The sequence below is a fragment of the Bidens hawaiensis genome, unplaced genomic scaffold (assembly GCF_021521415.1).
Source record: "Bidens hawaiensis isolate Kalapana, Puna unplaced genomic scaffold, B.hawaiensis_p1.1 tig00039052_1, whole genome shotgun sequence".
NCBI classification, from domain to species: domain Eukaryota; kingdom Viridiplantae; phylum Streptophyta; class Magnoliopsida; order Asterales; family Asteraceae; genus Bidens; species Bidens hawaiensis.
This window is the reverse complement of record NW_027505590.1, coordinates 100,022-122,393: the sequence shown is the minus strand read 5'-3', so window position 1 is coordinate 122,393 and position 22,372 is coordinate 100,022. Positions and strand designations below refer to the sequence as shown.

Below are 22,372 nucleotides of genomic sequence, written 5' to 3'. Positions count from 1 at the left end.
TTTTTTTCTTTTGGATGTTTTAATCCTCAACTAGATTATGATTACCAGCTTTGGTCTCCAGGTGAGTGTATATGTTAATTTCAAGTCTTGGTTAAAAGTTTTCATGTTGGTGTTTGAGTCTGAAGTACTAGTGCTAACATTCGCTTTTCGATCCATGACCTGCATACACTTGCAGCAAAAGGATATGAAACACACTCCATAAAATATGGATGTATCTTCTAGCGATTATATGAACTTTAATTGTTTTATGTTTGTAAGTGTCAAGGGTCTGAAGTACTGGTGCTAACATTCGCTTTTCGTTTTTCTATCAATCCATAAAACATGGATGTATCTTCTAGTAATATATATGAACTTTAATTGTTTTATGTTTGCAAGTGTCAAGGCCTCAAGGGTCTTGCCAATTGTTAATTAGTTGAAGATGATACATGTATGCCTGTCTCCAATATTGGCTGCTCCACAAATAGTCCACATACAATACACGGTCACAAAAATCGTACCATAGCCTACAAAATGGTATATATCAAAGCTGCCAGAATATACACACGCACATATATATAGCTAGATGTCTTGTTAACTCTTTATAATTGGCAATTCAGGAATATAAACCTTAAAGATGTTCAATGTAGATGAATCTAATACCAGTAAGCTAAATGCATGTGGCAGCAAGGAGTCCTTGGCATTAATTGCAAATTTAGATGAATAGTTGGTTTAGAATTTAAGTAAGTATTTTGAGGCGTTTTTTGAAAGTTATTCGCTCCGTACCCCATCAAGTGAACTCCATAACTTTGATGAAAAATTGTAAGCGGCGGGTTAATTTTGATGAAAAATTCTATTAGAGTTCGCGCGCGTCAACCAGAAACTTTCAATCACACCTAAAATACTTAGATAAATCCTAATTAAATCATATAGTTTTAATATGAATCTAGTCATATAATTAGTGTGAAAGACAATAATAAGTATTCAATAATCAAGCATATAGTCTAAATATCAATCTAATCATATAATTAGGCAATGACCAGTTGAACAAACCTATTGATTTGATGAGACTAAAACGATTCTTGATGGGACCTAATTTTATTGGCTTGGACTTGCTCGATTTGGACAAACCTAAAACTTATTGAATGCTATATGATTTTTAATTAATAGATTATATACAATAAATAGAAAATAGACATTTGAGTATTAGACTTGATTACTTGAACGATTGACAACCTCATAAAACCCTAATTGTCGATTGCAATTAGTTGTTGTGAGTTCGACACTCGAATATGGTCGTCCCCGAGAATCGAAAATATAAGCCTTAAGTAAAATATAAATTCGATAACCGGTATATATATATATATATATATATATATATATATATATATATATATAAAAATAATCCAATACTAATTGTGATTTCTTTTATGTATATAATATATAATTTTGTTTACAATTTCAGGCATAATTTTTTTCCCCTTATATTGGGTTAAATGGCAAATGGGTTTATTTGGGCTAAAAATAAATGTTGTAAATTATTGGGTTTTAAACTGCATAGGTTTTTTAAACTTCATACGTATTTTTATCACAATCTCATACCTTACTTTATGAGTGAAATTTCCAAATGACATGTTTGTTTGTTAGCCGGTTCCCAGATTTAAATTGAAATCATTTTCAAATCAAAATATCTTCGTTTCCAAATTCCATTGGATTATAGTGGATGTGAATCTTTTAGATAAACCTCTTAACGAATTAGAAGACCTAGTATATTGCGGTGTGTGATTTGATCGGCCGAAATAGGATTCGTTTTGGCTAGAGCGCCCAAATCCGCTATATATTTGTCACAATTGCTCCTTGTGATGCAGCGGAACCATAGCAATTAGGATCTCAAGACGCAGCAACACCTATGATGCATGAGCTGTCCCGTAATAAAACCAGTTGTTCCTGATACCCTCTTCTCGGCTCCTTCTTCTCCAAGTTTTATACGAATAAGCATAGAATGCTACGAGAAGATGAAATGCGAATATGCATCGATTTTACAGGAGATAGGAATTGGTGTACATTTATATATGTAGGTTCTACTCGCGCACCCGCACCATCTAAATGAACACACATCTATATTGTATAAATACTTTAGGGGGTATATCCAAACGGTGTAAATTCAGAAAACTTATTGTGTACATTGGTTAAATGTACCGTTTGTCACATGGCACGTACTCTTCTTAAAATGCTATTTTTTTAATATAAAAACTATTTATATTATAACATAATTGTTATCATTTTTATTGTGTAAATTTTCAATAACTTAAAGATGGGCTCTTCAAACGTTAATATATATGTGCTAATCACGCTTTAATTTTTGACAACCTTTTGACTAAATGAAATGTTTGGGGTCATGGGCTCGAAGTACATAAAGATTTATTAGTTTATGGGGTTTTTGAAGTTTGAATCCCTTTACTACTTTGATATGATTTGTTTTCTAGTTATTTTTCATTATCTTTTTGGACTAATTAATTAAATGCACTATATGCTCTCAAGTTGATAATAATTAAAATGTATAAGTGTAATTATTGGGTCAAGGTCAAGATTTTTATTTCAAAGTTTTTAATTACGTTCAAGAAATAAATATTTATTCATTAAGCTTTTCAAAAGCACATCAAATGAAACTATAGTAAGGGTTATATTGTGGTTTAGTTATTAAAAAACTATAATACAAGAACACCCACAGTGTTGGATTTCACAAATTATCACATCAGCATCACATCATTTTCTAAATTTATTTCTTAAATACTTCTAACTTTCTTCCACGAGACCAAATTAACCTCCACAGGCTTCATTAAAAATTATTAAAATTATATATATATATATATATGTGTGTGTGTGAGAGAGAGAGAGATAGAGAGAAGGTGGCTCCATTTCCCCGGCAGCCTTCTCGTTTGTAGGCACAAACCCACCTAGACGGACACACAACTACAACCCTACTCGTTTGGCACTGCTTGTCTATGGGTTGCCACATCAAACGGACTAGCACCCACACATACCTTGTATTGTGGTGTTCAAAAGCATAATAAAAATACATGAAAATTTCACTAAAATTTTATAACATTTAGAGAAGACAGGTTGAATTTTTTTTCAGTGTTAAAATGGGTATTTATTTATAGGTTTAAATTATATTTTTAATAAAAATATTTTCGTCGAACGGTAATATGCAACCGTTGATACCTTTGAGAGAATCATGGTTGCCACCTGTTCGGGGCAGAGCGACCCGCCCGGCGGGACTGAGCCCACCACGATAACATTTCGTTTACACTAAGATATATATGTATTCGTCGGAAATGTGGGCCATACACTAAATATTTATTTTTATTTTTATTTTTTTATTATTTTTTTAAATAATTAGTTCAGTTTTTATTATAACATATTTCTTACACATGTAAACACAAACCGAACATATTTCTTAATAATGTTAACAACTTTTTTTTTTTTTTGAAACTTCACTAAAAAGTAAAAAAGGGTGAAGAGGAAGCCGAATTCGTTGGGCACTCGTGTTAGAGTTACACTATTTTGGTGGAAGACAGTAATCTCATCGCCCGTGTTACACTATTTTTTTAGATTAAACCATGTTTTTATTATTTAATAATGAACATTGAATAATTGGCCACTCGTGTTATACTAGTTTAATGCGGTGTACCTATTTTTCTAAGATCAGTTCCTTGAATAATTAAAAATAAATACTACTTAAATAACAATTCTGGATCTTGTTCTTTTCAGATGATTTAAATACGAATTGATTAACCTAAGGTTTCCAAACAAATCTAAATAATTATTAGATTAATTAAACTTATGAAAGCTACTAAAGTCGTCATATAATTAATGAAGGGAACACTTTCTGTGTATAGGTATACAATGTCGTGTTAATTATCGTATTAAAAATGTTATTAGTTACATAGCTCATATTAGGTTAACCATCTTATTAGCGCCTTATAATTCTTTATACTATAAAGTAGGTCCATGTATATATATATATAGCTATTCTATTAAGTCTTTTTAAAAACTTAACTAACAAATACACGTTATATATGCTACGTCTACTCTACTTCTAAAATTATTACACTGCTCTGTAAAATTTAAACCACAACCACCTGGTTAAAGTATGTACATGTTTTCACTGCAAGTTGTTGAATTCGGGGCACCGATTCTAATAATTTAGTGGTGGGACCGTGACTTCTTATGGTTAGGGTTTAATCATAGCTTTCTTCTTTTCGACAATAACTGGTTAGCACATGTCAAGGTAATCCTTTTATTTAAACAGAAAACCCTTATATTTCATAAGAAAATCCGACAAATTTTGATCATACATTCTGCTATCACCACTTTAGTGGGGTGGTCAAGAGTTTACGCTTTAAAATGTAGACAACACCACTATAAGTGGATTCAAACTTGAATATTAGAGATGACATGTTTTATGACTCTTCGGAAGAGTTTTCGCTGTCATTGTGACATGTCTTTCCAAAAAAATATATATTCTTCATTTATGTTTTTATTGGTCACAACGGTCGAACGATGGATAACAATCCAGTTAGAATGATGATTTTAATTATATAATATCATGGAAACGTTTATTGCTATAGAGTATGCATAGGGAATGAGTAATTAAAAATCCTGGGAAAAGACACTAGTGGGTTCAAACTCCAATTATCCATACATTTATCTTAGATAAATACAAAAAATCATGTACATATATTATATTATTATTATTCAATTCTTCCTGACGTACGATCTAGCTTGGTAGATGATAATTTTTCAAAATGACCCAAAAAAGGAGGGGTTCCTTCTAAAATGTCAAAGATATGATATATATGAGTGTCCAATATTATTGTCCTTATTATCAAATGTTCTAACTCTATCTAGCCTCTAGATATGCATGGTGGCGAATTCTTTTAGCTATTTTAGCCCAATCAGGGCCATCCTCAAAAATTATTAAAAGTTTTTTTATCGAGTTTAAACAATTAATCTTTTAAAATTATTTATTGGGATATGGTTTGCGCAATTTTTAATTTTTTTTAGAAATGAAAATAGAGTTGGATGATTTAATTTAAACACTAAAAATACATATATATATATATATATTATTTTAATAAAACAGGCCTATCTAGGTGATCGAGCTAGCTAGGGTTCGTAAGATCGTAAACCCCCCCCCCCCCTCTCAGAACCGTCCCTGAGTCCAACACGTTGCGACAACAGCTATCTCGACGACAAATTAACATGGGCTATAGTGACGACAAATGTCGCCGAAATAGGCCAATTTATTCTACGATAACACGAGAATAATATAATACACTGAAAAAAAAGATGCATAACTAAGGTTTATAGCATGGTAAACTAGGAAATTCTTGAAGACTAACTTAAGCTCTAACTCAAAACCCTATATACATATATTGTTTAAAAGGCAAACTCCAAACTATATGATTTGATGCTAATATAAAAAAAAAGGAAAAACATAATGATCATATGAAGCAAAGTGGCTCTCAAGGGTTACTAAAAACAGAAAGTGAATCAGTTTCTCATCATTCTAACAGCAAGTTCTTGAAGCTCACTCAATTGATCACTTGGAAAAGGTCTCTTCTTGCAAACTTGTTGGAAAGAGAAGTCATGATAATGATCATCATCTCTATTTAGTTTCTCTTGAACACCAATTCCTTCATTGTTGTGATCGATGGACTCAAGCGAGCTTTGAGGCGATATGTTTCCGTTTATAAGATCGGTAAAAGGTGGATATGTTTGGTACACATCAGATTCTGGCCATTGAGTCTCTATGTTTCTTGAATTGTAGAATCCTTGTGCCATTTGAGCTTTCATTTGCATTAGTTGTGTTTGTAAGCATGCAACCTATGATCATGCAATTTTGTCATATTATCTAATTAGTAAAGAACCTTGATTGAATTTGTTGGTTTTGTAGATTTAAAGATGTTGTAACTTGTAAGTAATTCTAGACATTTTTTTAATAAAGTTTTTGTACAAATAGGCTCGCTACGACACTACACTTATGAGCGAACTCAAAAGAAATCTATAACTTTTTTATTAAGTTCACTTCGGTAGCAAGCAAACTTGGATAATTAGTACCAAATTAAACTAGAGTTACATCATTTGACTGGCGAATTCAAGCCAACGATAACTCTCGTTACTCTTCATAAAATCTTTGCGTTGAAAAGAAGTGACGATGGAGTAATTCGCTCCTTTGACAAGCAAACTCAAGTCAAGTTCGCTTGCCACACTAGCAAACTAAAAAAAACGTTGTCAGATTTCCTTTGAGTCATTCATAGGTGTGTAACGAACTGCCTATTTGTATAACAACTTCGAAAAAAAATGACTTGAAATACTTAGCACATCTCAAAACCACCTACAACTTAAAAAAATACCTAATATACATAAGATTACACCATTAACTTTTGTAATAATATTACAAAATTTTTACCATAAGTATTTATGTATAGCTTTTGATCATCTAGTGAATTAAAATGGTGGTTATAAACTTATAATATTTACATGTGTAATATATGATATATACCTGTTGTTGCAAGGCAAAGATATGTGCAACACAACCATAAACAGGATCTTTGATCCTAGCTTGAGCTTCATATGCGATAGTAACAACGGCCTCACATCGATCAGCCGCAGGCACATGAAGCAATAGTTTCGACACATTGCTTGCACCAAACACTTTATGAATGGCAGCAAACCGAGCCGGTCCTTGTTCCGAGCAGAAATAAGGTGCAAAGATGCAATCCGCAGCACATTTTCTCCTAAGAAACTTGCATGCACCACAAGGAGAGCCTGAGCCTGAGCCTGAGCCCGAGCCCGCAGTAGTTGCCATGGTGAAGTGAAAGTGTTAAGAGTGGTTTAATTAAGGGGTTGAGATTGATCAAGAACAAGGCACGCGGGGAGACTAGGAAATGGTGAATAATGAGAGAGTGTTGAGGGGTTTTAAGGGGCAAGAGGGGACAAAGGAGGTTGTGTTTGTAGGGTTGTAAAGTGACACTTGTGGCGTATGCAGTTTTCTGGATCTATTCTTTAATGGGCTTAGACCATAACCACTATTGACTTCCTAAATATAGATTTTGTCATAGGATTTTTTTATGATATATAACTTTGTAATATATTAAACCTTGGGAAGTTAAGAAATCACAAACTAACTTCTTATGTTTACGGCTAAACAAATAAGTATCACTGAGATTATTTTTGTTGGAAACATGTCGGTGAAAGTCTTCAACGAGGTGGTAATCCACGTTTGAGTAGTTTTATGGCCAACAAATCACCGATGGATGTCACCCAAAGATTATTAACGAACACATTAGCAATAAATTATCAACATGTTCAAGTCTGGTGTAGTGGTGACAAGCAACTCTTCTCTCCGCGGAGCAATATGATTACCGATGGTTAACCTACGAATTACCTAAAACAACAAAGACATGTCCCCCGGTAAATCCACCATCAACGCATTTCAATTTAATAAATGAAGCATAATTTATCTATTTATTTTATAAGAAATTTAATACAAATCACAAAAATTGATACAGAATATGAAAGTTTAATAGGTTCCCGTTTAAAATCCCTCCACTTTGAGTTTTGTTGATGATGGGTACAATATGGTTCACGACCAAGTTGTATGTAAATTTTATTTATAGCCCGGTCCTAAAAGAAGGTATGTTCAAATCCCTATTTATCTTGCTTGACATAAAGCTAGAACTTACTCAGCAACTCTGAATTTTTAGTTTGCATTTCAGGTAAAGTATAGGTCTTTCTAGAGGACGTTTGAGCTAGGTGGTGTTGGAGCGGACTACCTACTCAAGATTTGGTATCTACCCATGTTTTTGTTATAGACAATTTATGTTTAAATAAGGATCTCTAGTCCAATGTGTCAACATATTTTGTACTGACAATTATTTCACTGTCATTTATCTAAGAATTGAAGTTTAATAACTATGTTGCATGTGTACACCCAACATCTGTGACACCTTGGGTTCGGGGCGTGACATTGCCTCAATCCATTTTTGTATAGTCTTCGTAACTGATTGAAATCGTATAAAGTTGAAGGGTTAAAGTGGTAGATATAGTGATAAGTGATTTAGTAAAATAATATATATTAAAAAATTAATTTTGGTAATGATCAAGATGATAACTACCTCCGGTTAAAGTGGTATTTACAGCGATAAAGATTTAGTAAAATTATACAGCATTACCTTATAACTACCTCTTGATAAACTAAGTGTTTCATTACTAGTTTAAAGATAGTGATCATCTTGTATAAAGGTTTTCTAATATAAGGTAATGATCACATTCTCTGTTTCACTAACTTCAAGAGGTAGTTATCATCTTTCTCTCAAATCACATCCACAAGTGGTGAACCCCTCACAAATAAGTCACTAGAAAACACTAGTAAAGAACTCAAAAATACAACACAAGAATAGATAAGACAATAATAGATAAGTTTTCTAGCTATCAAACAACTCTTATATTTCAATCTCTTTAATCTTCTTTTCTTCAAAAAAAAATGTACAAAATATGAAGGAATCAAGAGACAATGGGTGAGGTTACAAGTTGAATAAGACATTTAGTTATAAGTCGAAAAACTACCCGATGAATTCCACACTTTCTTGTCTCCAATTTTTTTTGAACGTTGTGTGACGCCTTATCTTTAATGAACCTCAATCAATTCAAAAAACCAAAACAACAAAAACTACCCAATAAATTCCACACTTTCTTGTATCTTGCTTTTTTGAACGTGATCTTTAATCGAATCCCAATAAATTAGTTTCGAAAAATAATGTAATTTAGGAGTACTTTAGTTTTCGTCCGAAAATCATCTTACAACCAAACACTCGTTAAATAACAATAATAATAATTATAATACACATTAAGATATCATAAAAGCATATTAGTATTTAATAATTGTTAGTTAGTAATAATACTATTAAAGTCAACTTTTATGAGCGATTAGCAAGGCAAAAAGTATAGGGTCCAGGTGTAAATATATTAATTTGAAAGGGGGTTTTAAAGAAATACTTTTCCGCCGAACGCCGCCGCACCTGGGAACTGCTGTCACTTGTCGTCTTGTCATTTGCTGACGTGTCCTTTTATTATCAGGTGATTATGACATTATTAATTAACACTAACTTACAAATTTGACTCGTTTTTAGATTTGGTTTGGTATTATTTCCATATATTAAGGATCACTTCATCAATTCAACAACACATATATTATGGTCAAGTCATTTGTTTGACTTTGAAAAACTTTTACATTAACTTTCACAAAACAAAAATATTATTTTTGAGTTCATAATTTGTATGTTTTTGCTAAAGAAATCCAAATAGATTATTGACGGAGCTTGTTGTACGTTTGTCTTCTATTTTACTGTAAAAGAGTTATATGATTGATTATAATTTATTGTAACAACATATTTATGTTTTCTGAATTATAAAAATTATAGAATTAGGCGTAAGGTTAAGTTATTATACTTGTTAATTGGTTTTAATTAAATCTAATAGATATACAAAAAAATATACATATAGAGATAAACAGACAGGTTTTATGGTGTTTGTTTGTTTGATAAAAAATTAAGTTTATTTTGTCTACATCATAATATAAATGAATATAATCGGTGTTCCTGAAAACGAATACATACAAACACAAGTTAATATTAATTGCTAGATGTATATAATAAATGTAAGAATGGTAGCGAGGGAACAAGCGGTTTGCTCATGTTAAAGTTATTTCTATTCACTCATTTAATCGAAAATTACCAATATTATGAGCTTGGTTCATTGCATGGTTTGAATATGCTAAACGAAACCATAAATTTGGTATGGTTTTGATCCGAAGTACTTACACAAAATTATGTATTTGGTTGTTGACTTGTTATCTTTTCCGCTTTAGTTTAAACTTTAAAGTCTCCGGTCAACAACCAACCAATCAATCAAAGTAAATATTTGGTTTTGGGTCCAATGGCCAAACAAAATTTAGTTCGATTTCGGTTTATTGTATACATATATAATGAAAGTGTCACAGCCCCCGAACCCATACCCCGGGAGGGGAGCCGTGAACGCGAGTGGTGGTATCGGTGTTTATTATTTAGCAGCGGAAAAATTTATCAGGACCGTAGTTAGGAAAAATTATCAGAGTGTAAAACACCATGATTTTCATTTCATATGGTTGGATAAAACCCATTTATATCATTACAAATGTTTTATAGGTAAACCCTAGTTTACAAAAAAAAAAAAAAAAAAAAAAAAAAAAAAAAACATGTTTCTGTTTTTCTGGTGATAAGCCACTTATTTAAGCTGGAAGGCCCGCGGGTACCATTCCTTTATCTTTATCATCTCACCTGAAACATGTTTTAAAATATTTGATCAGCGGAAAATGTGGTGAGTACATTCATTTATAATGACACATATACAATTACAGCATTAAGATGTTATTACATCTGTCTGCTTACAAATTACCGAAAGGTACTTGTCACTCGACCGTATCTGTGACTGCGGTCATATTACTTATTGGCTAACACTTGTCCAATAAGTAACGCATAATAGCCCAGTAGGCAAGCTTTGTATACAAAATCCTACAATACTGATAGTAACCATCCCGTAAGTCTACAGAGACTTAATCGCTGTAATGTATTTAAAATACTTTAAAATATATTTGAAAATATTTAGACTATCTGTCATGAGGTTTATAGGTTTTAAAATTATCATGACAGTGTCGGGAAAACAGTTGTCTCACGTAAATGTGAGTGGTACAAAAACTTGAATGTCTCACCTTGCAAGTTTACGATTTACGAGCTTCCTGGTATTAAGCACCTAGGTTAAATACCATGTAGTATAGCTAAATTAATATAAACCCATAATCATAACGATAATCACGAGATTAGAAACTTTACACGATGACACAATGTCTTACCTTATTCGGGTAGAGCTTTTGGATTCGTGTATAAAAAGATTCTTTCGATCGGCTAGGATATCGTTACGACCACTCGGGTATTATACCAACATCCTTAAGAAAATTTGAGAGAGAGAAAAATTCTGAGTAGGGAATGAAGGCTGATTTCGCCTCCTTTTGTAGCTGATTTTCTGACCCATCGCGTATTGCGATGGGTTCAACAATAAGGCATCACGTATCGCAATGGGTTGATGAGTCATCCCCATTTCTGACGCGTGTCAGGTGACGTGGCACGTCTGCGTAGCTTCTGGAGTTCATCACGTATCGCGATAGACACGTAAGTGTCTGGATAAACTACATGTCATCGCGTAACGCGATGAGGCTAACTAAACCTGTCGCGTATCGCGATGGGTGGATTATTAAAAATTTTAATTTTCTACAAAAATACTAAGGCGGCCCTTAAGCGGTTCGCGACGATGCGAGCGTGCAAAATGCAAAGTGCGCCCATCGCACTTCGCCCATGCGTGTGCGCGTGCGGCTAGGACCACTTGATAGTGACCTATCATATAAGAATATTATTATGAAAACTTATTTCTTTATAAAGAGCTTCAATTTCCTTTCAAATTCCATGTGAGATCAAATTCCATTCCATATTTATACCCAGATGGAAATTCCATATTTTTCCATCTTTTAATGTGGGATGAATCCATCCTTTCATTTATTTAAAATATGGTATTTCCATTTTTTTATTTTATATTTCCATCATATGTTTTAGAAAATTTGGAAATGTTACAGAAAGTATTTGTATAATTATAAATTATGTAACTAGGTTTATACAGTTATAGATGTTATTGTTAGTACTTGAACAAATAAGTATGTGTTTCTAAGATTCTTAAATATGATTTTAGCTAAGGGAAAAAAAAATTGCTTTTGTAAAGCTTGACGTTAAACAGCAATATGAAATAAAACAATATATATCCATGTCACCGTCCAGCAAACTTTAATCACGTTCTTATACGTTATTATTTTCACCACTATTAACTTTCTATATTTTAGTAAAAAAATCTATGATTTATAAATCAATAAAAATTCTGTTACATATTTAAGATATGGATTTGTCATAGTTTGGTTTATCCCCCGCTTATAGTCTAGCGGTAGAAAGACTTGGTTTCTTCGGTGGAGACCCAGTTCTATCCTCACCTGTGTTCTTTTGGGTGAATATTGACAATGAAGGATTTGAGCCAGGTCTTATACAAAGTTATCAGTTCGGATTCGAAGCCCACCCGGGTTTTCGTACCGTGTGTTACGCTAGAGAGTTATGATGTTGTGACGGCACAACGACTGCCAAGTGACAACCGACGGTATGGTTTTCCGGGGAACGCCCAACCCAAACTCTGAAGACGGCGTGGGCCCGGTTAAGACAACATAGTTTGGACAAAGTGGGGGTATCGGGACTCTTCAAATTTGAAGAGTGCGATAGCCTAAATACAACTCTAAAAAAATTGTCAAGAGTTTGGTTCAAATACAGTCTTCTAAAATAGGTAAGTCGTGAGATGCTCAGTCGCATTGCAACCGTCTTGTCAAACTCTACGATATTGGATTTTAAGCTTTCGTTTTTGATTTCTAACTTGTAGATTTTAGAATTTATTTAGATCATTATGTCTTTTTATTTATCAATGTGTTTTTTTTTTTGCTTATTTTCGTTAATCTTTTTTTTTTACATCATGTTATATCACTCAGCATTGTGTTATATTCACACAACGTTGTGTTATACTTTACAATCTATTATGTGTTGAGGTCTTGACCCTTCAAAGATTTAGGAGACGATAGCTTAACCCCGGACTAGTTATACTGTTATTTTAATATAATTCGTAGCTAACTTTATTTTTTAAAAAAATGCACCAAAACTTCAATAAAACAAAATTTTGTTAAAAATTAGTTTAAATGATTTCTTTCTAAATAAGAAAACATATACCAAGATTTACACCCAACAATACATATACCATGATGTCATGTTAAAATCCCCATGATTTTCCAACCTATACTGTTGACTATCATGCAGAAAGACCAACATAATTATTTTAAAAAAAACATGGATTCATTTACACCGAAACCGCGCAGAGTTTGTCTAGTATTCGTCACCTTGAAACCGCCATTCAAAACCGACACTCATCCATACCGCGATAACAATACTTTAAACTATACTAAAACTCATAAAACAAACTCGACAACCAGAGATGGGTCGATATAATATATGTTTTTATGTTAAATAGCCCGTTTCCCAGCCCGTTTCCCAGCCCAACCCGCAAAACTGGCCCGTTTTCTCGGAATTTAAACATAGAAATATGCATCTTAGAAGTCACCGGTTTTCAAAAGTATTTGCAGCTACAATACTAAAAAGCTTTGCTTTTAGATCTCCAAACAAACCCCAAAAGGAGATCATTAAGCAATTAAACTTACCAAAAAAAAAAACATTAACTGTTTTTGCACACACTTCTTGTCTTTACCTCTTGTGATGAAACCTGACCTTCAACAAGAACTGCAGCTTCACCTGTTAACAAAAATATATTATTATATACTTTTTAAATAAATATTATTACATATGACAGAAAATAAATTGGTATGTTTTATATTTTTAAGAACTTACTTGATCGGTGTTGTAGACGATGTATTCATTATACATCAACTCAGTCGCCTTAACATTCGAGGGCACGGGCTTGCCACATGGCACGATGACATCATCTTTCCAGTTAAGGTGTTCGGACGCGTTAGGTATGTTCTTGCCAAGGCCTTTAGTCGAGTGCTTTCCTTTTGGAGGTTTGTCGATGTCCTAAATGATAATAAATAAAGAGAAGTGTCATGACCGTGAAAAAATATTGCACGTAAGAATAACAATTTTTGTAGAAGAAAAGATTGTAAAATAATGACCTTGGCTTTCTTTAGTTCGTACATCTCCCCTAACGCGACTTCGCTTAATAGCATTAGACCCACCGGGTTTTTCTTGTCGGTAAAGCAATATTGAGCACTTTTACTCACTAAGTCAGCGAAATAAATCCCTTTGCCAAACTACACATCAAAAACAATTATTGTTATTATTGTAACTATTACTGTTGTTATTATTATTATATAGTAAAGGGTTCTGCTACAAAAAATATTTTGCCAAAGAAGGGTAAAAAGGAAATTATAACCATCCGTTTAAAAGTTTAAATGTGTCGTTTTTATTTCTCCCATAATTTCCTTCGACACGTGGCGTCCTGGTGGCTTCTACACTTTTAGATATAATTTCCTTTTTAACATAAATCTACTATATATATATATATATATATGGTGAGGATCCTAAGAGAACTTTTTGAAATTGAGAACCATTTTAAGCCACAAAAAACCTCTTAAAAAATATTTAAAAAACTTATAAAACGAAAATTTTTAAAAAGTAAAAAAACCAAATTTTTTTATTTTTCATCCCTGTTTCACAAAATATATATATATATATATATATATATATTAATTATACACATGTGTATATTTGTATCTAATCTCGATTTACATAATGTACACATGTACATTATCATTTATCATAATTGTACATATATGTATAAAGAATAACACGTATAAAATTAAAAAAATAAGTATTATACATGTGTATAATTTTGCTAAACCGATCTTTTTATTTTAAATTGTTTTTATTTCTTTATGAAACCGGGATGAATATTTTGGTTTTTTTACTTTTTATATTTTCGCGTTTTTTTTTGTTTCATATATATTTTTTTATTTTTTTAAAAAAGAGTTTTTTGTGTGGTCTAAAATGGTTCTCAAAGTTCTCAATTAAAAATGGTTCTCACATGATCCTAATCCTATATATATATATATATGTGCGTGTGTGTGTGCGCGAGCGCGCATGTGTGTATAGAGAGAGAGAGAGAGAGAGAACCATATATCCTGTTGCAGGAGCTTCAGGAGGGGCTATTCGCAATCCTTGGCTTAAGATACCAACAAAGTTTGTCAATCGAGAACCTATCAGAAAATGTGTTACACGGGTGAAATTTAAAAAATTGTAGCTAAAAAGAATACGCGTCAACGGTTTATAACTGTCCTAAATATGTTTTTAAGTGTTCACAGCCTCGTAAATTACTTTATTCAGAAAGACCGGATCATCATTCGAACATAGCATCTATAATCATGCTTAATAAGTAATTTCCCATTCATTAACATTATCAAATCACCCCTTCTTCATTCCAAAATAACATGGCACGTTTTTCCCACTAGTTCTTCGCCAATGTAAACGCATAGGCGTCAAGGAGCAAATGCGAGAAACATTGCTGCCAACAAAGTTTGGATGTGTTCTGCAGAGGCACTGAATCACCTTTGACTCGCTTTACGCCCAGTCTCTTTTCAATGGTGTGGAAATCTTCCAACAAAGTGATTCTACTCTCTTGGGTTGTAATGCCAACCCAAGAAAGTAGGATCACCCCGCTAGAAAATTCCTACCCCCGTCAGATAGAAACAGGGTGCAGAGAGCGACTCAGCGGTGAGTCAGTGCCATTGCAGAACATGTCCACGCTCTTACGGAAGCAAGTCTTCCGGATTTGCCCATCAACGCCAACGAATCTGCAGCGACCGAAGAACACATGAAGCCACAGTGGGAAAAGACATGGAATTAATTGGAAGGAGTGGTTACCTCCGAGTCTGACCGGTTGATTCTCCCAGAATACAACAATCAATTTGAAAATATATAATCATTGTATATATGAAACTATAGAAAGAGAATAAAAAAAGTCTTGGTTGGTCAAACATACCATGCCAAAGGAGCATCTTGTTATTGAGTTTATTTTTATACGGAGAGAACTTATCAAATTCCCCTTTTCTATCAACCGTGAACACTTCTTCAAGTTCAAGTGCCCAATCCTGCAAAAAAAAGAACAAGTTTTTAGTACACGTGTTATTACATGAAAAGACAAAAAAGCCCATGAATAAAGATAGAATTAGACACACCGTATGTGTAGGGGCGTGTGTCGTTTGGAGATATTTCTCAACCAACCGGTAATCTTCAGAGTCATGAGGAAGCGGGACCATTTCACATTGAAGCTTTTTATATTTATCATCAAGTGAGTCGTCGTTGTCGACATCAAACCCTACAAGCCTTGAAGCTATTTCAATATCTTGAAGTGCTTCCAACATTTTAACCTACAAATACGTTATGTTAAGTTATTAACACCATTAAACTTAAAGATAATAAAATGTTAATAACATGCGTGTTACCTTCGTTTTGAAGTCATCTTCATCTTTGATTACATGTGGATGAACAGAAGGAATAATTGTAAAAAACCGGTTGCTAGCATCAACAATCATGCTTTCTTTGACTGCAGGGTTATCAGTTGACTTGTTCAATAGATCCTGAAGCTCAGTCAATACTTGAAAACCTGAAGAAAAAAAATCAATAAAAACATAACTTTATAGAAGGAAAGATAACAACATTGTGGTAATTAACAGATTAATCCATTAGCAATTAAATTACCTCTCTGAATATTGCTTTTACTAAGCTTCCCGAGGGGCATTTCCGCCATATTAATCTCAAACTCCATCATTGCAGCTCTGCAAAGTTTGAATAGATAAAAAAAGATTCCACCTTTAAGAATATGAAGTAAATATGTAAATTATAAATTGTATACCGGTATGTTTCCACGTTAAACAGCATCTTCATCAACTCTGCTAATGGAGGAGCAAGTTGACTTTTAGCATCTTTAAGCTTGTTCCTCTGAATCGCATCTTTGCTCACACCATAATCCTGCAAGATCAAACATTCAATGCGTTAGGGGCAATCTCGAACATTTACCTATACCTAATACAGGTCAATTTATATTTATCTCCAACGGGTCAATGGTTGAAGTTTCAAAAAGTTAGCTAAAACTGAAACAGATTAAGATCCACCCAAGCTGATAGCTTTACTCTAAAAAAACTATATTATTTTCATATTTAATACATAATATATCTACAAAATTCGATAAAAAAGAAAAAATGTGTCGACTCAAATTAGAAAATTACATGTGTTGACCTGACCAAAGTTGTTTTGACCGGTTACCCAACCCGCCCATCTTGCCACATATATACAAAAGTAATTAGGTAACATAAACAATACAATTTCCAAGGGGTAGAATCGTCCAGGTAGCTTTTTGAGTTTCTTTTGTTCCCAATCTTCCCATGAGTTCCCAGTTTTGTCAAGAAACAGCCGTTTGAATTCTTGAATTGCATCTTCTTTACACATCTCCTCCAACTTATTTCCTCCAACTTTTTCATTACCGACTCGGCCCCACTTTCGGAACACGTGCCAGCCTGAACCTTTATCTTCTTCAATAATCTGAAGGATATAATAACTTCATGCAAAAAAAAAATCACGTTACACGTATAAATACACAAGTGAAAAGGACAAATTAACAAATATTTGCAAGAACTACCTGTTAATGCCAGTGGATAGATCAGATAAGTTCAAAGTTGTATTATAAATGCTTTTTCCATGCTCTAGAATATGACCCGTATCTTGTAAACCAGATGCTTCATGCACAGCGCTCCGCCCTTTGACTTTTACAGTGACCATGCTTTTGTTAGCCTCTTCATTGGTTTCGATTTTGTACAAGTCAAAACGGAGTTTTTTCTTTCTTGCAAAGCAGTCAACCAGATAATCCTCCCTCACAATAGGTACTTTCATCCTCCTGTCAAAAGCTCAAATTAGCACAAAGTTTCAAGAATATTAATTATTAACCATAATAATACTTTATTATTTCAATACTTCCATTTATTAGAGGCCACAAGTTAGGCTACTTGATTGACATATCAAAACGGATTTAAAAAGGTCATTTTGAAAGTGCGGGTTGAAATGGGCCAGGTCATGTTGGGTTGACCCGTAAACACGTTTATGTCATTTTTTTAACTTTTCATAGATAGTTAATCTCTTAATTATAACTACAGAAATAAATGTTTTACAATAATAATTAAAATCTTTAAACAATACATTATAGGAGTTTGTGTGTATTAAAAGTAGGTGTTTGGCAACATGTTTGGAAAGAAAAGAAAAAAATGCAACTTTTAGTTTCTTGTTCGTCTGCTTGAGTTGGAAAAGGAAAGAAAGTTATCAACTTCACAAAGATAACCTTGTAATGTAAAAATGGGTAGGTTAGGTTGGGGTAGTTTGGTCATTTAACAAAAAAAACATCAAGTCTTTCTTTTTCCTTTTTTCCTCATAAATTCTCACGTTTGGAAGGAAAGTTCCGGAAAGATATCAATCTATTAACTCTCTCTGTTTCCTTCCAAATCACTTATTTTCTTTAAAAGAGTTCGCAAGCACGCAATAATTTATCAGAAAATTAAAACAAAATAGGTTTAACAAACACTAAAAAATTGATTAATGCAACTTGAAATCACAGTAATCAGTTTATAAAATCAAATACCTTGCTTTCTTCATCTCAGCATTCATATTATCGGGCACTCCACTTACAACTAAGCAGCTTGTGTCTGCCATATTCACATAAAATCAAACTTTGTGTCAACATAATCCAAATCGACCCGTTTACAAACGGGTCAAAAATGTCACAATTAGATTCTAATTTACCTTTCTTGACTTTCGCATGAAATTGCGCCCCTTCGCTCTCAATTTTGGTCTTCCACTCACCCTACACAATAATAATATCAAAGTTGTATGCTTTAAGAGAAAAAACCTGATAAAACAAACTTATTGAAAATGGTACCATAGTGTTAGATGGGAAATCGATAAGTGACACTTTCAAATCTCCCAATTTTTCACTGTAAGATGACTGAGCTGTTGCAGTGCTAGCGGGTTTACCAGGAGTGCTAGATGAAGGTGGAGGCACTATCCTAACAGGCTTTTTCAACTTTTGTGACTTAAACCACTGAAAATTGTTAACCAAGAATATAATTAGAAATCGTGTCCCACCAATATATAGTGAAGCATGACTTGTTTTATAAACTACCTTCTTCAGATACTGGTTTGTAGAATCTTCTGGAATCTTCCATTTTCCGTTTACACGATCAGGGGTAGAAGTGGAAAACGCACACTTGCTCCATTCGGTTAGATACCCTCTGCATTTATAGGTACCTCCAGAATAGTGAAGATGCCCGGTACAAAGTTCACAACTTTTAAGTGCTCCAAAAAGCATCCCATCAGCACTGATTCAAAAGAAAATGAAAAACACAAGAAGGCTTGAGACTTTTTTTTTATTTTGAGGTACAAATATTGAATTTACAGCGATTTTTAATTGATAAAGATTTGGGTAACAAGAAAGTTTTGAGACTTTTTTATTTATAAGCACAAAACTGGATTTTATAGATGATTTTTAGCTGAAAAATAATTTCGGTAACATAAGAAAGTTTTAAGACTTTTTTTAATTTTTAATACAGAATTGGATTTTACAGTTGATTTTTAATTGATAAAGATTTGGGTAACAAAAAAGTTTTGAAACCTTTTTTTTTTAAAGTACAAAATTGGATCTTACAGACAGTTTTTAATTGATAAAGATTTGGGTACCAAAAAGTTTAAAACTTTTTTTATCTATAAAAGAATGTACCAACGATCACGCAGGTCTAGTTCTGATCCTGATGAATCTTGATTATTAGATTCCAGCATTTCCTTTAACTCTGATGTTGACACGTGCTTTTTAAGATCGTCTTTAAGAGCCCAAAATTCTTTTGATTGGGCCTCTAATAGACTTTGCAGCTTAGATGGGTCCAATTCACAGTCCCCTGAAGTGTTGTTGTTCTCAGTCTTGGCTATCTTTGACTTATCGTCACGGTCAACGGCTCCTTTACGCTTAGAGCTTCCATTTACAGTCTCCCTTTCTTCCTTAACTTCATCTTTACCAAAAAGAAAAGGCAAAATGGTCACATAATTATATAAAAAAATAACTAAAAGTATGTTGTTATTTACCTTTTTTGGTGATTGAGATCTTTTTGGCCAGTGTTTTGACACTTGACTTATCTGAATCGGGCAGAGTTTCCCACCCGTCCAAAGTTTCAAGTTGAGTAGTTGAATTAGAGTCCATGAAACATTTAGCATGATGCCATGCTAAACCTCTGGCACCTTGACCCTCAGGCTTACTAGATATACGAACCTACCCATAAAAAATTGAAAAAAATGGGTCAAACATATCATTTTCGATCACAAAAGAAAAGAAAACAGGTTATGTGTTGGCCAAATGGGTCGAAAGTCAATCATAAAGTACTTTTAAAGCAAATAAATTCCTGAATCATTCTAAAAAACAGATTTTTATGGTATTAATGTAATTATTATGACTTTACTTGACACACTGCTTATTTAGAAAGAAAATGCATAAAAAAGATTAATTTGTATTTAATAACAGGATCTTCATGATCGTATTTGCCACACTGACCGTCTAAAGAAAATAAAATGTTTGGATCAAAAACTGTTTAAAGTCAACCCAACAGTTACCAAAAATAGCCCGTTTTAACCCGCTACACCCCCGCCGCCACAAACCGTTTGCCCCCTTTAAAAACAATTACACACCTCTCCGGTCATAATCTTTTCACTGCATATCTTGCAAGTAGCACGAGCTGTTTTTGAAACTTCAACCGCGCATTTATTAGCAGCACGAGCCGGTGTGCTTGCAGATGTACTTGCAGGTGTTTTTGAGGACCCTGTACCACCACTTTCAACATATTGTCTAATTTTCTGTTGATCGTCCCAACGAAGTGTTTCAATACCTTCAACATCATCACACCTAAAAGAACACAACATAAATAACAAAAAATAGTTCTTGAAAAAGAAAGCATTATCACAACAAATGCATAAGGAAACCATACGATTTTATCTGTTTTGCCTTCTTCAGTATGCACGAAGCATGATTCCACATCTGTCCAAGAAAATTATATAATATTCATAACAATTATACTCTCAAAAATGCAAAATTATATAAATTTAACGTCACATATAGAAAGTGTTAAATCTTTTTATAACAATGTTGGTGTTAACTTCACACGAAGATTCATATAACTCTACTAAGGTTTGGTTCAGAAACCCTAACTTTACAACAAGATTCACACAATAACAAAATTAAAGCAAACCCATTTAACATTAGACTATTTGTAACAATAAAGATCAAAATAAAAAATATAAAATAATAAAAACCCATACATTATTTATAACCATTATACTCTCAAAACAAAAAAATAAAAAAACTCCATTTTAGCTTGTGAAAATGCACAAATATATTAAAAGGTTACATCTTTACAAAACAATGCTAATATTAACTTCACACCAAGATTCATACAACCACTAGTGTCTACCATAAAAACCCTAACTTTACACCAAGATTCACATAAACAACAAAATTAAACCAACCCCATTTAGCATATAAACAGCTTGCAACAATTAAACATCATGAAACCCATACATTATTCATAACCATCACACTCTAAAAAAAACTCCATTTTAGCTTGTAAAAATGGCACAAATATATTAAAAAGGTTAAATCTTTACAAAACAACTTCACACCAAGACTCAAACAACCACTAGTGTCTACCATAAAAACCCTAACTTTACACCAATATTCACATAACCAACAAAATTAAACCAACCCCATTTAGCATATAAACAGTTTATAACAATTAAGCAAAAAAAACCCCAAATGGGTATATCAAGAAACCCTAAAAAGCAAGGATTTTTATATCAAGAAACATAAGGGGTATCAATATTAATATTATTTACAGGCATGAATCCATCAAATTGTGTGGATTGAACCATCTTTCCAAGACGTAATGTTTCTTTGGCGATAGGGCTTTTGCATGTTCTACATGAAGCTCTTGCTGATTTTGCATATTCAGCCTTCCATGGCTTCGGTGGAGTAGCCATTTTCGATCACTGTGTCTGTGTGTGTGTTCTTTGAAACGAAAACTGTCGTATTCAATAATGTGCCTTTTTCACACTATTTTTTGTGATATTGTGATTGCAATAAATGTGCTTTTTTTTCTTTTTGGCTTGTTTTAGAATATTATATGAATTGGGTAATTGTGTTTAGGAATCATAACTGAAATCCGAACTGTTAATTGAAAAAATTAGCCGATATTAACCAAAAAGGTTGGAAGGGCACGCTGTCATTTTTACCCGAAATCTGACCCAAGAAAAGGCTAATTGAATCGAAAAAACCGTGAGGGATTTGGATTGGGTATCAGGTCTAAACCAGAAGAACCTGACCCGAAAAACACGAAACCCGAAGAGCACCCATAGGTGCTGGCTATTGGGGTAATGTGCCTTGATCGGGTGCACCACCGTGGGCGTTTGGGGTAATGAATCGGGATGGAGGGAGAGATGATTTGTGTGAGGAAGACGACACATGTGTAGGGTTGTTCTTGAGTCGAGTAAGGGGGGTCGAGCTAAAGCTTGAAGTTAAACGAGGAAGCTCAGCTGGTCTTGAGCTTGATTTTGAAGTTAAACGAGCC

General features: G+C 33.3%; 1 protein-coding gene and 1 pseudogene across 1 annotated transcript; both read right to left on the bottom strand.

Annotated features, from left to right (window-relative positions):
• Positions 1-5,535: 5,535 nt before the first annotated feature.
• Positions 5,536-6,853, bottom strand: LOC143614145 (LOB domain-containing protein 16 pseudogene; annotated as a pseudogene).
• Positions 6,854-13,007: 6,154 nt separating this feature from the next.
• LOC143614132 (poly [ADP-ribose] polymerase 1-like) lies at positions 13,008-21,831 on the bottom strand. The gene is made up of 20 exons (XM_077087653.1): positions 21,642-21,831; positions 20,738-20,787; positions 20,442-20,655; positions 19,845-20,028; positions 19,486-19,771; positions 18,892-19,087; positions 18,649-18,810; positions 18,513-18,573; positions 18,352-18,415; positions 17,362-17,616; positions 17,046-17,280; positions 16,579-16,694; positions 16,425-16,501; positions 16,169-16,329; positions 15,902-16,093; positions 15,706-15,814; positions 14,841-14,923; positions 13,841-13,978; positions 13,560-13,742; positions 13,008-13,463 (listed from the first exon to the last, which is right to left on the bottom strand). The coding sequence occupies exons 1-20, from the start codon at positions 21,783-21,785 to the stop codon at positions 13,416-13,418; spliced, it is 2,958 nt and encodes a 985-aa protein (XP_076943768.1). The 5' UTR covers positions 21,786-21,831; the 3' UTR covers positions 13,008-13,415.
• Between the last annotated feature and the right edge of the window lie 541 nt (positions 21,832-22,372).

Coding starts and splice junctions, on each gene's coding strand:
- LOC143614132 (XM_077087653.1), bottom strand. CDS start 21,785: ATGGCTACTCCACCGAAGCCATGGAAGGCTGAATATGCAAAATCAGCA. Junction 19,772..19,844: donor GATCTCAATCACCAAAAAAG/GTAAATAACAAC, acceptor TTTTTGGTAAAG/ATGAAGTTAAGGAAGAAAGG. Junction 13,743..13,840: donor ACGAACTAAAGAAAGCCAAG/GTCATTATTTTA, acceptor ATTATCATTTAG/GACATCGACAAACCTCCAAA.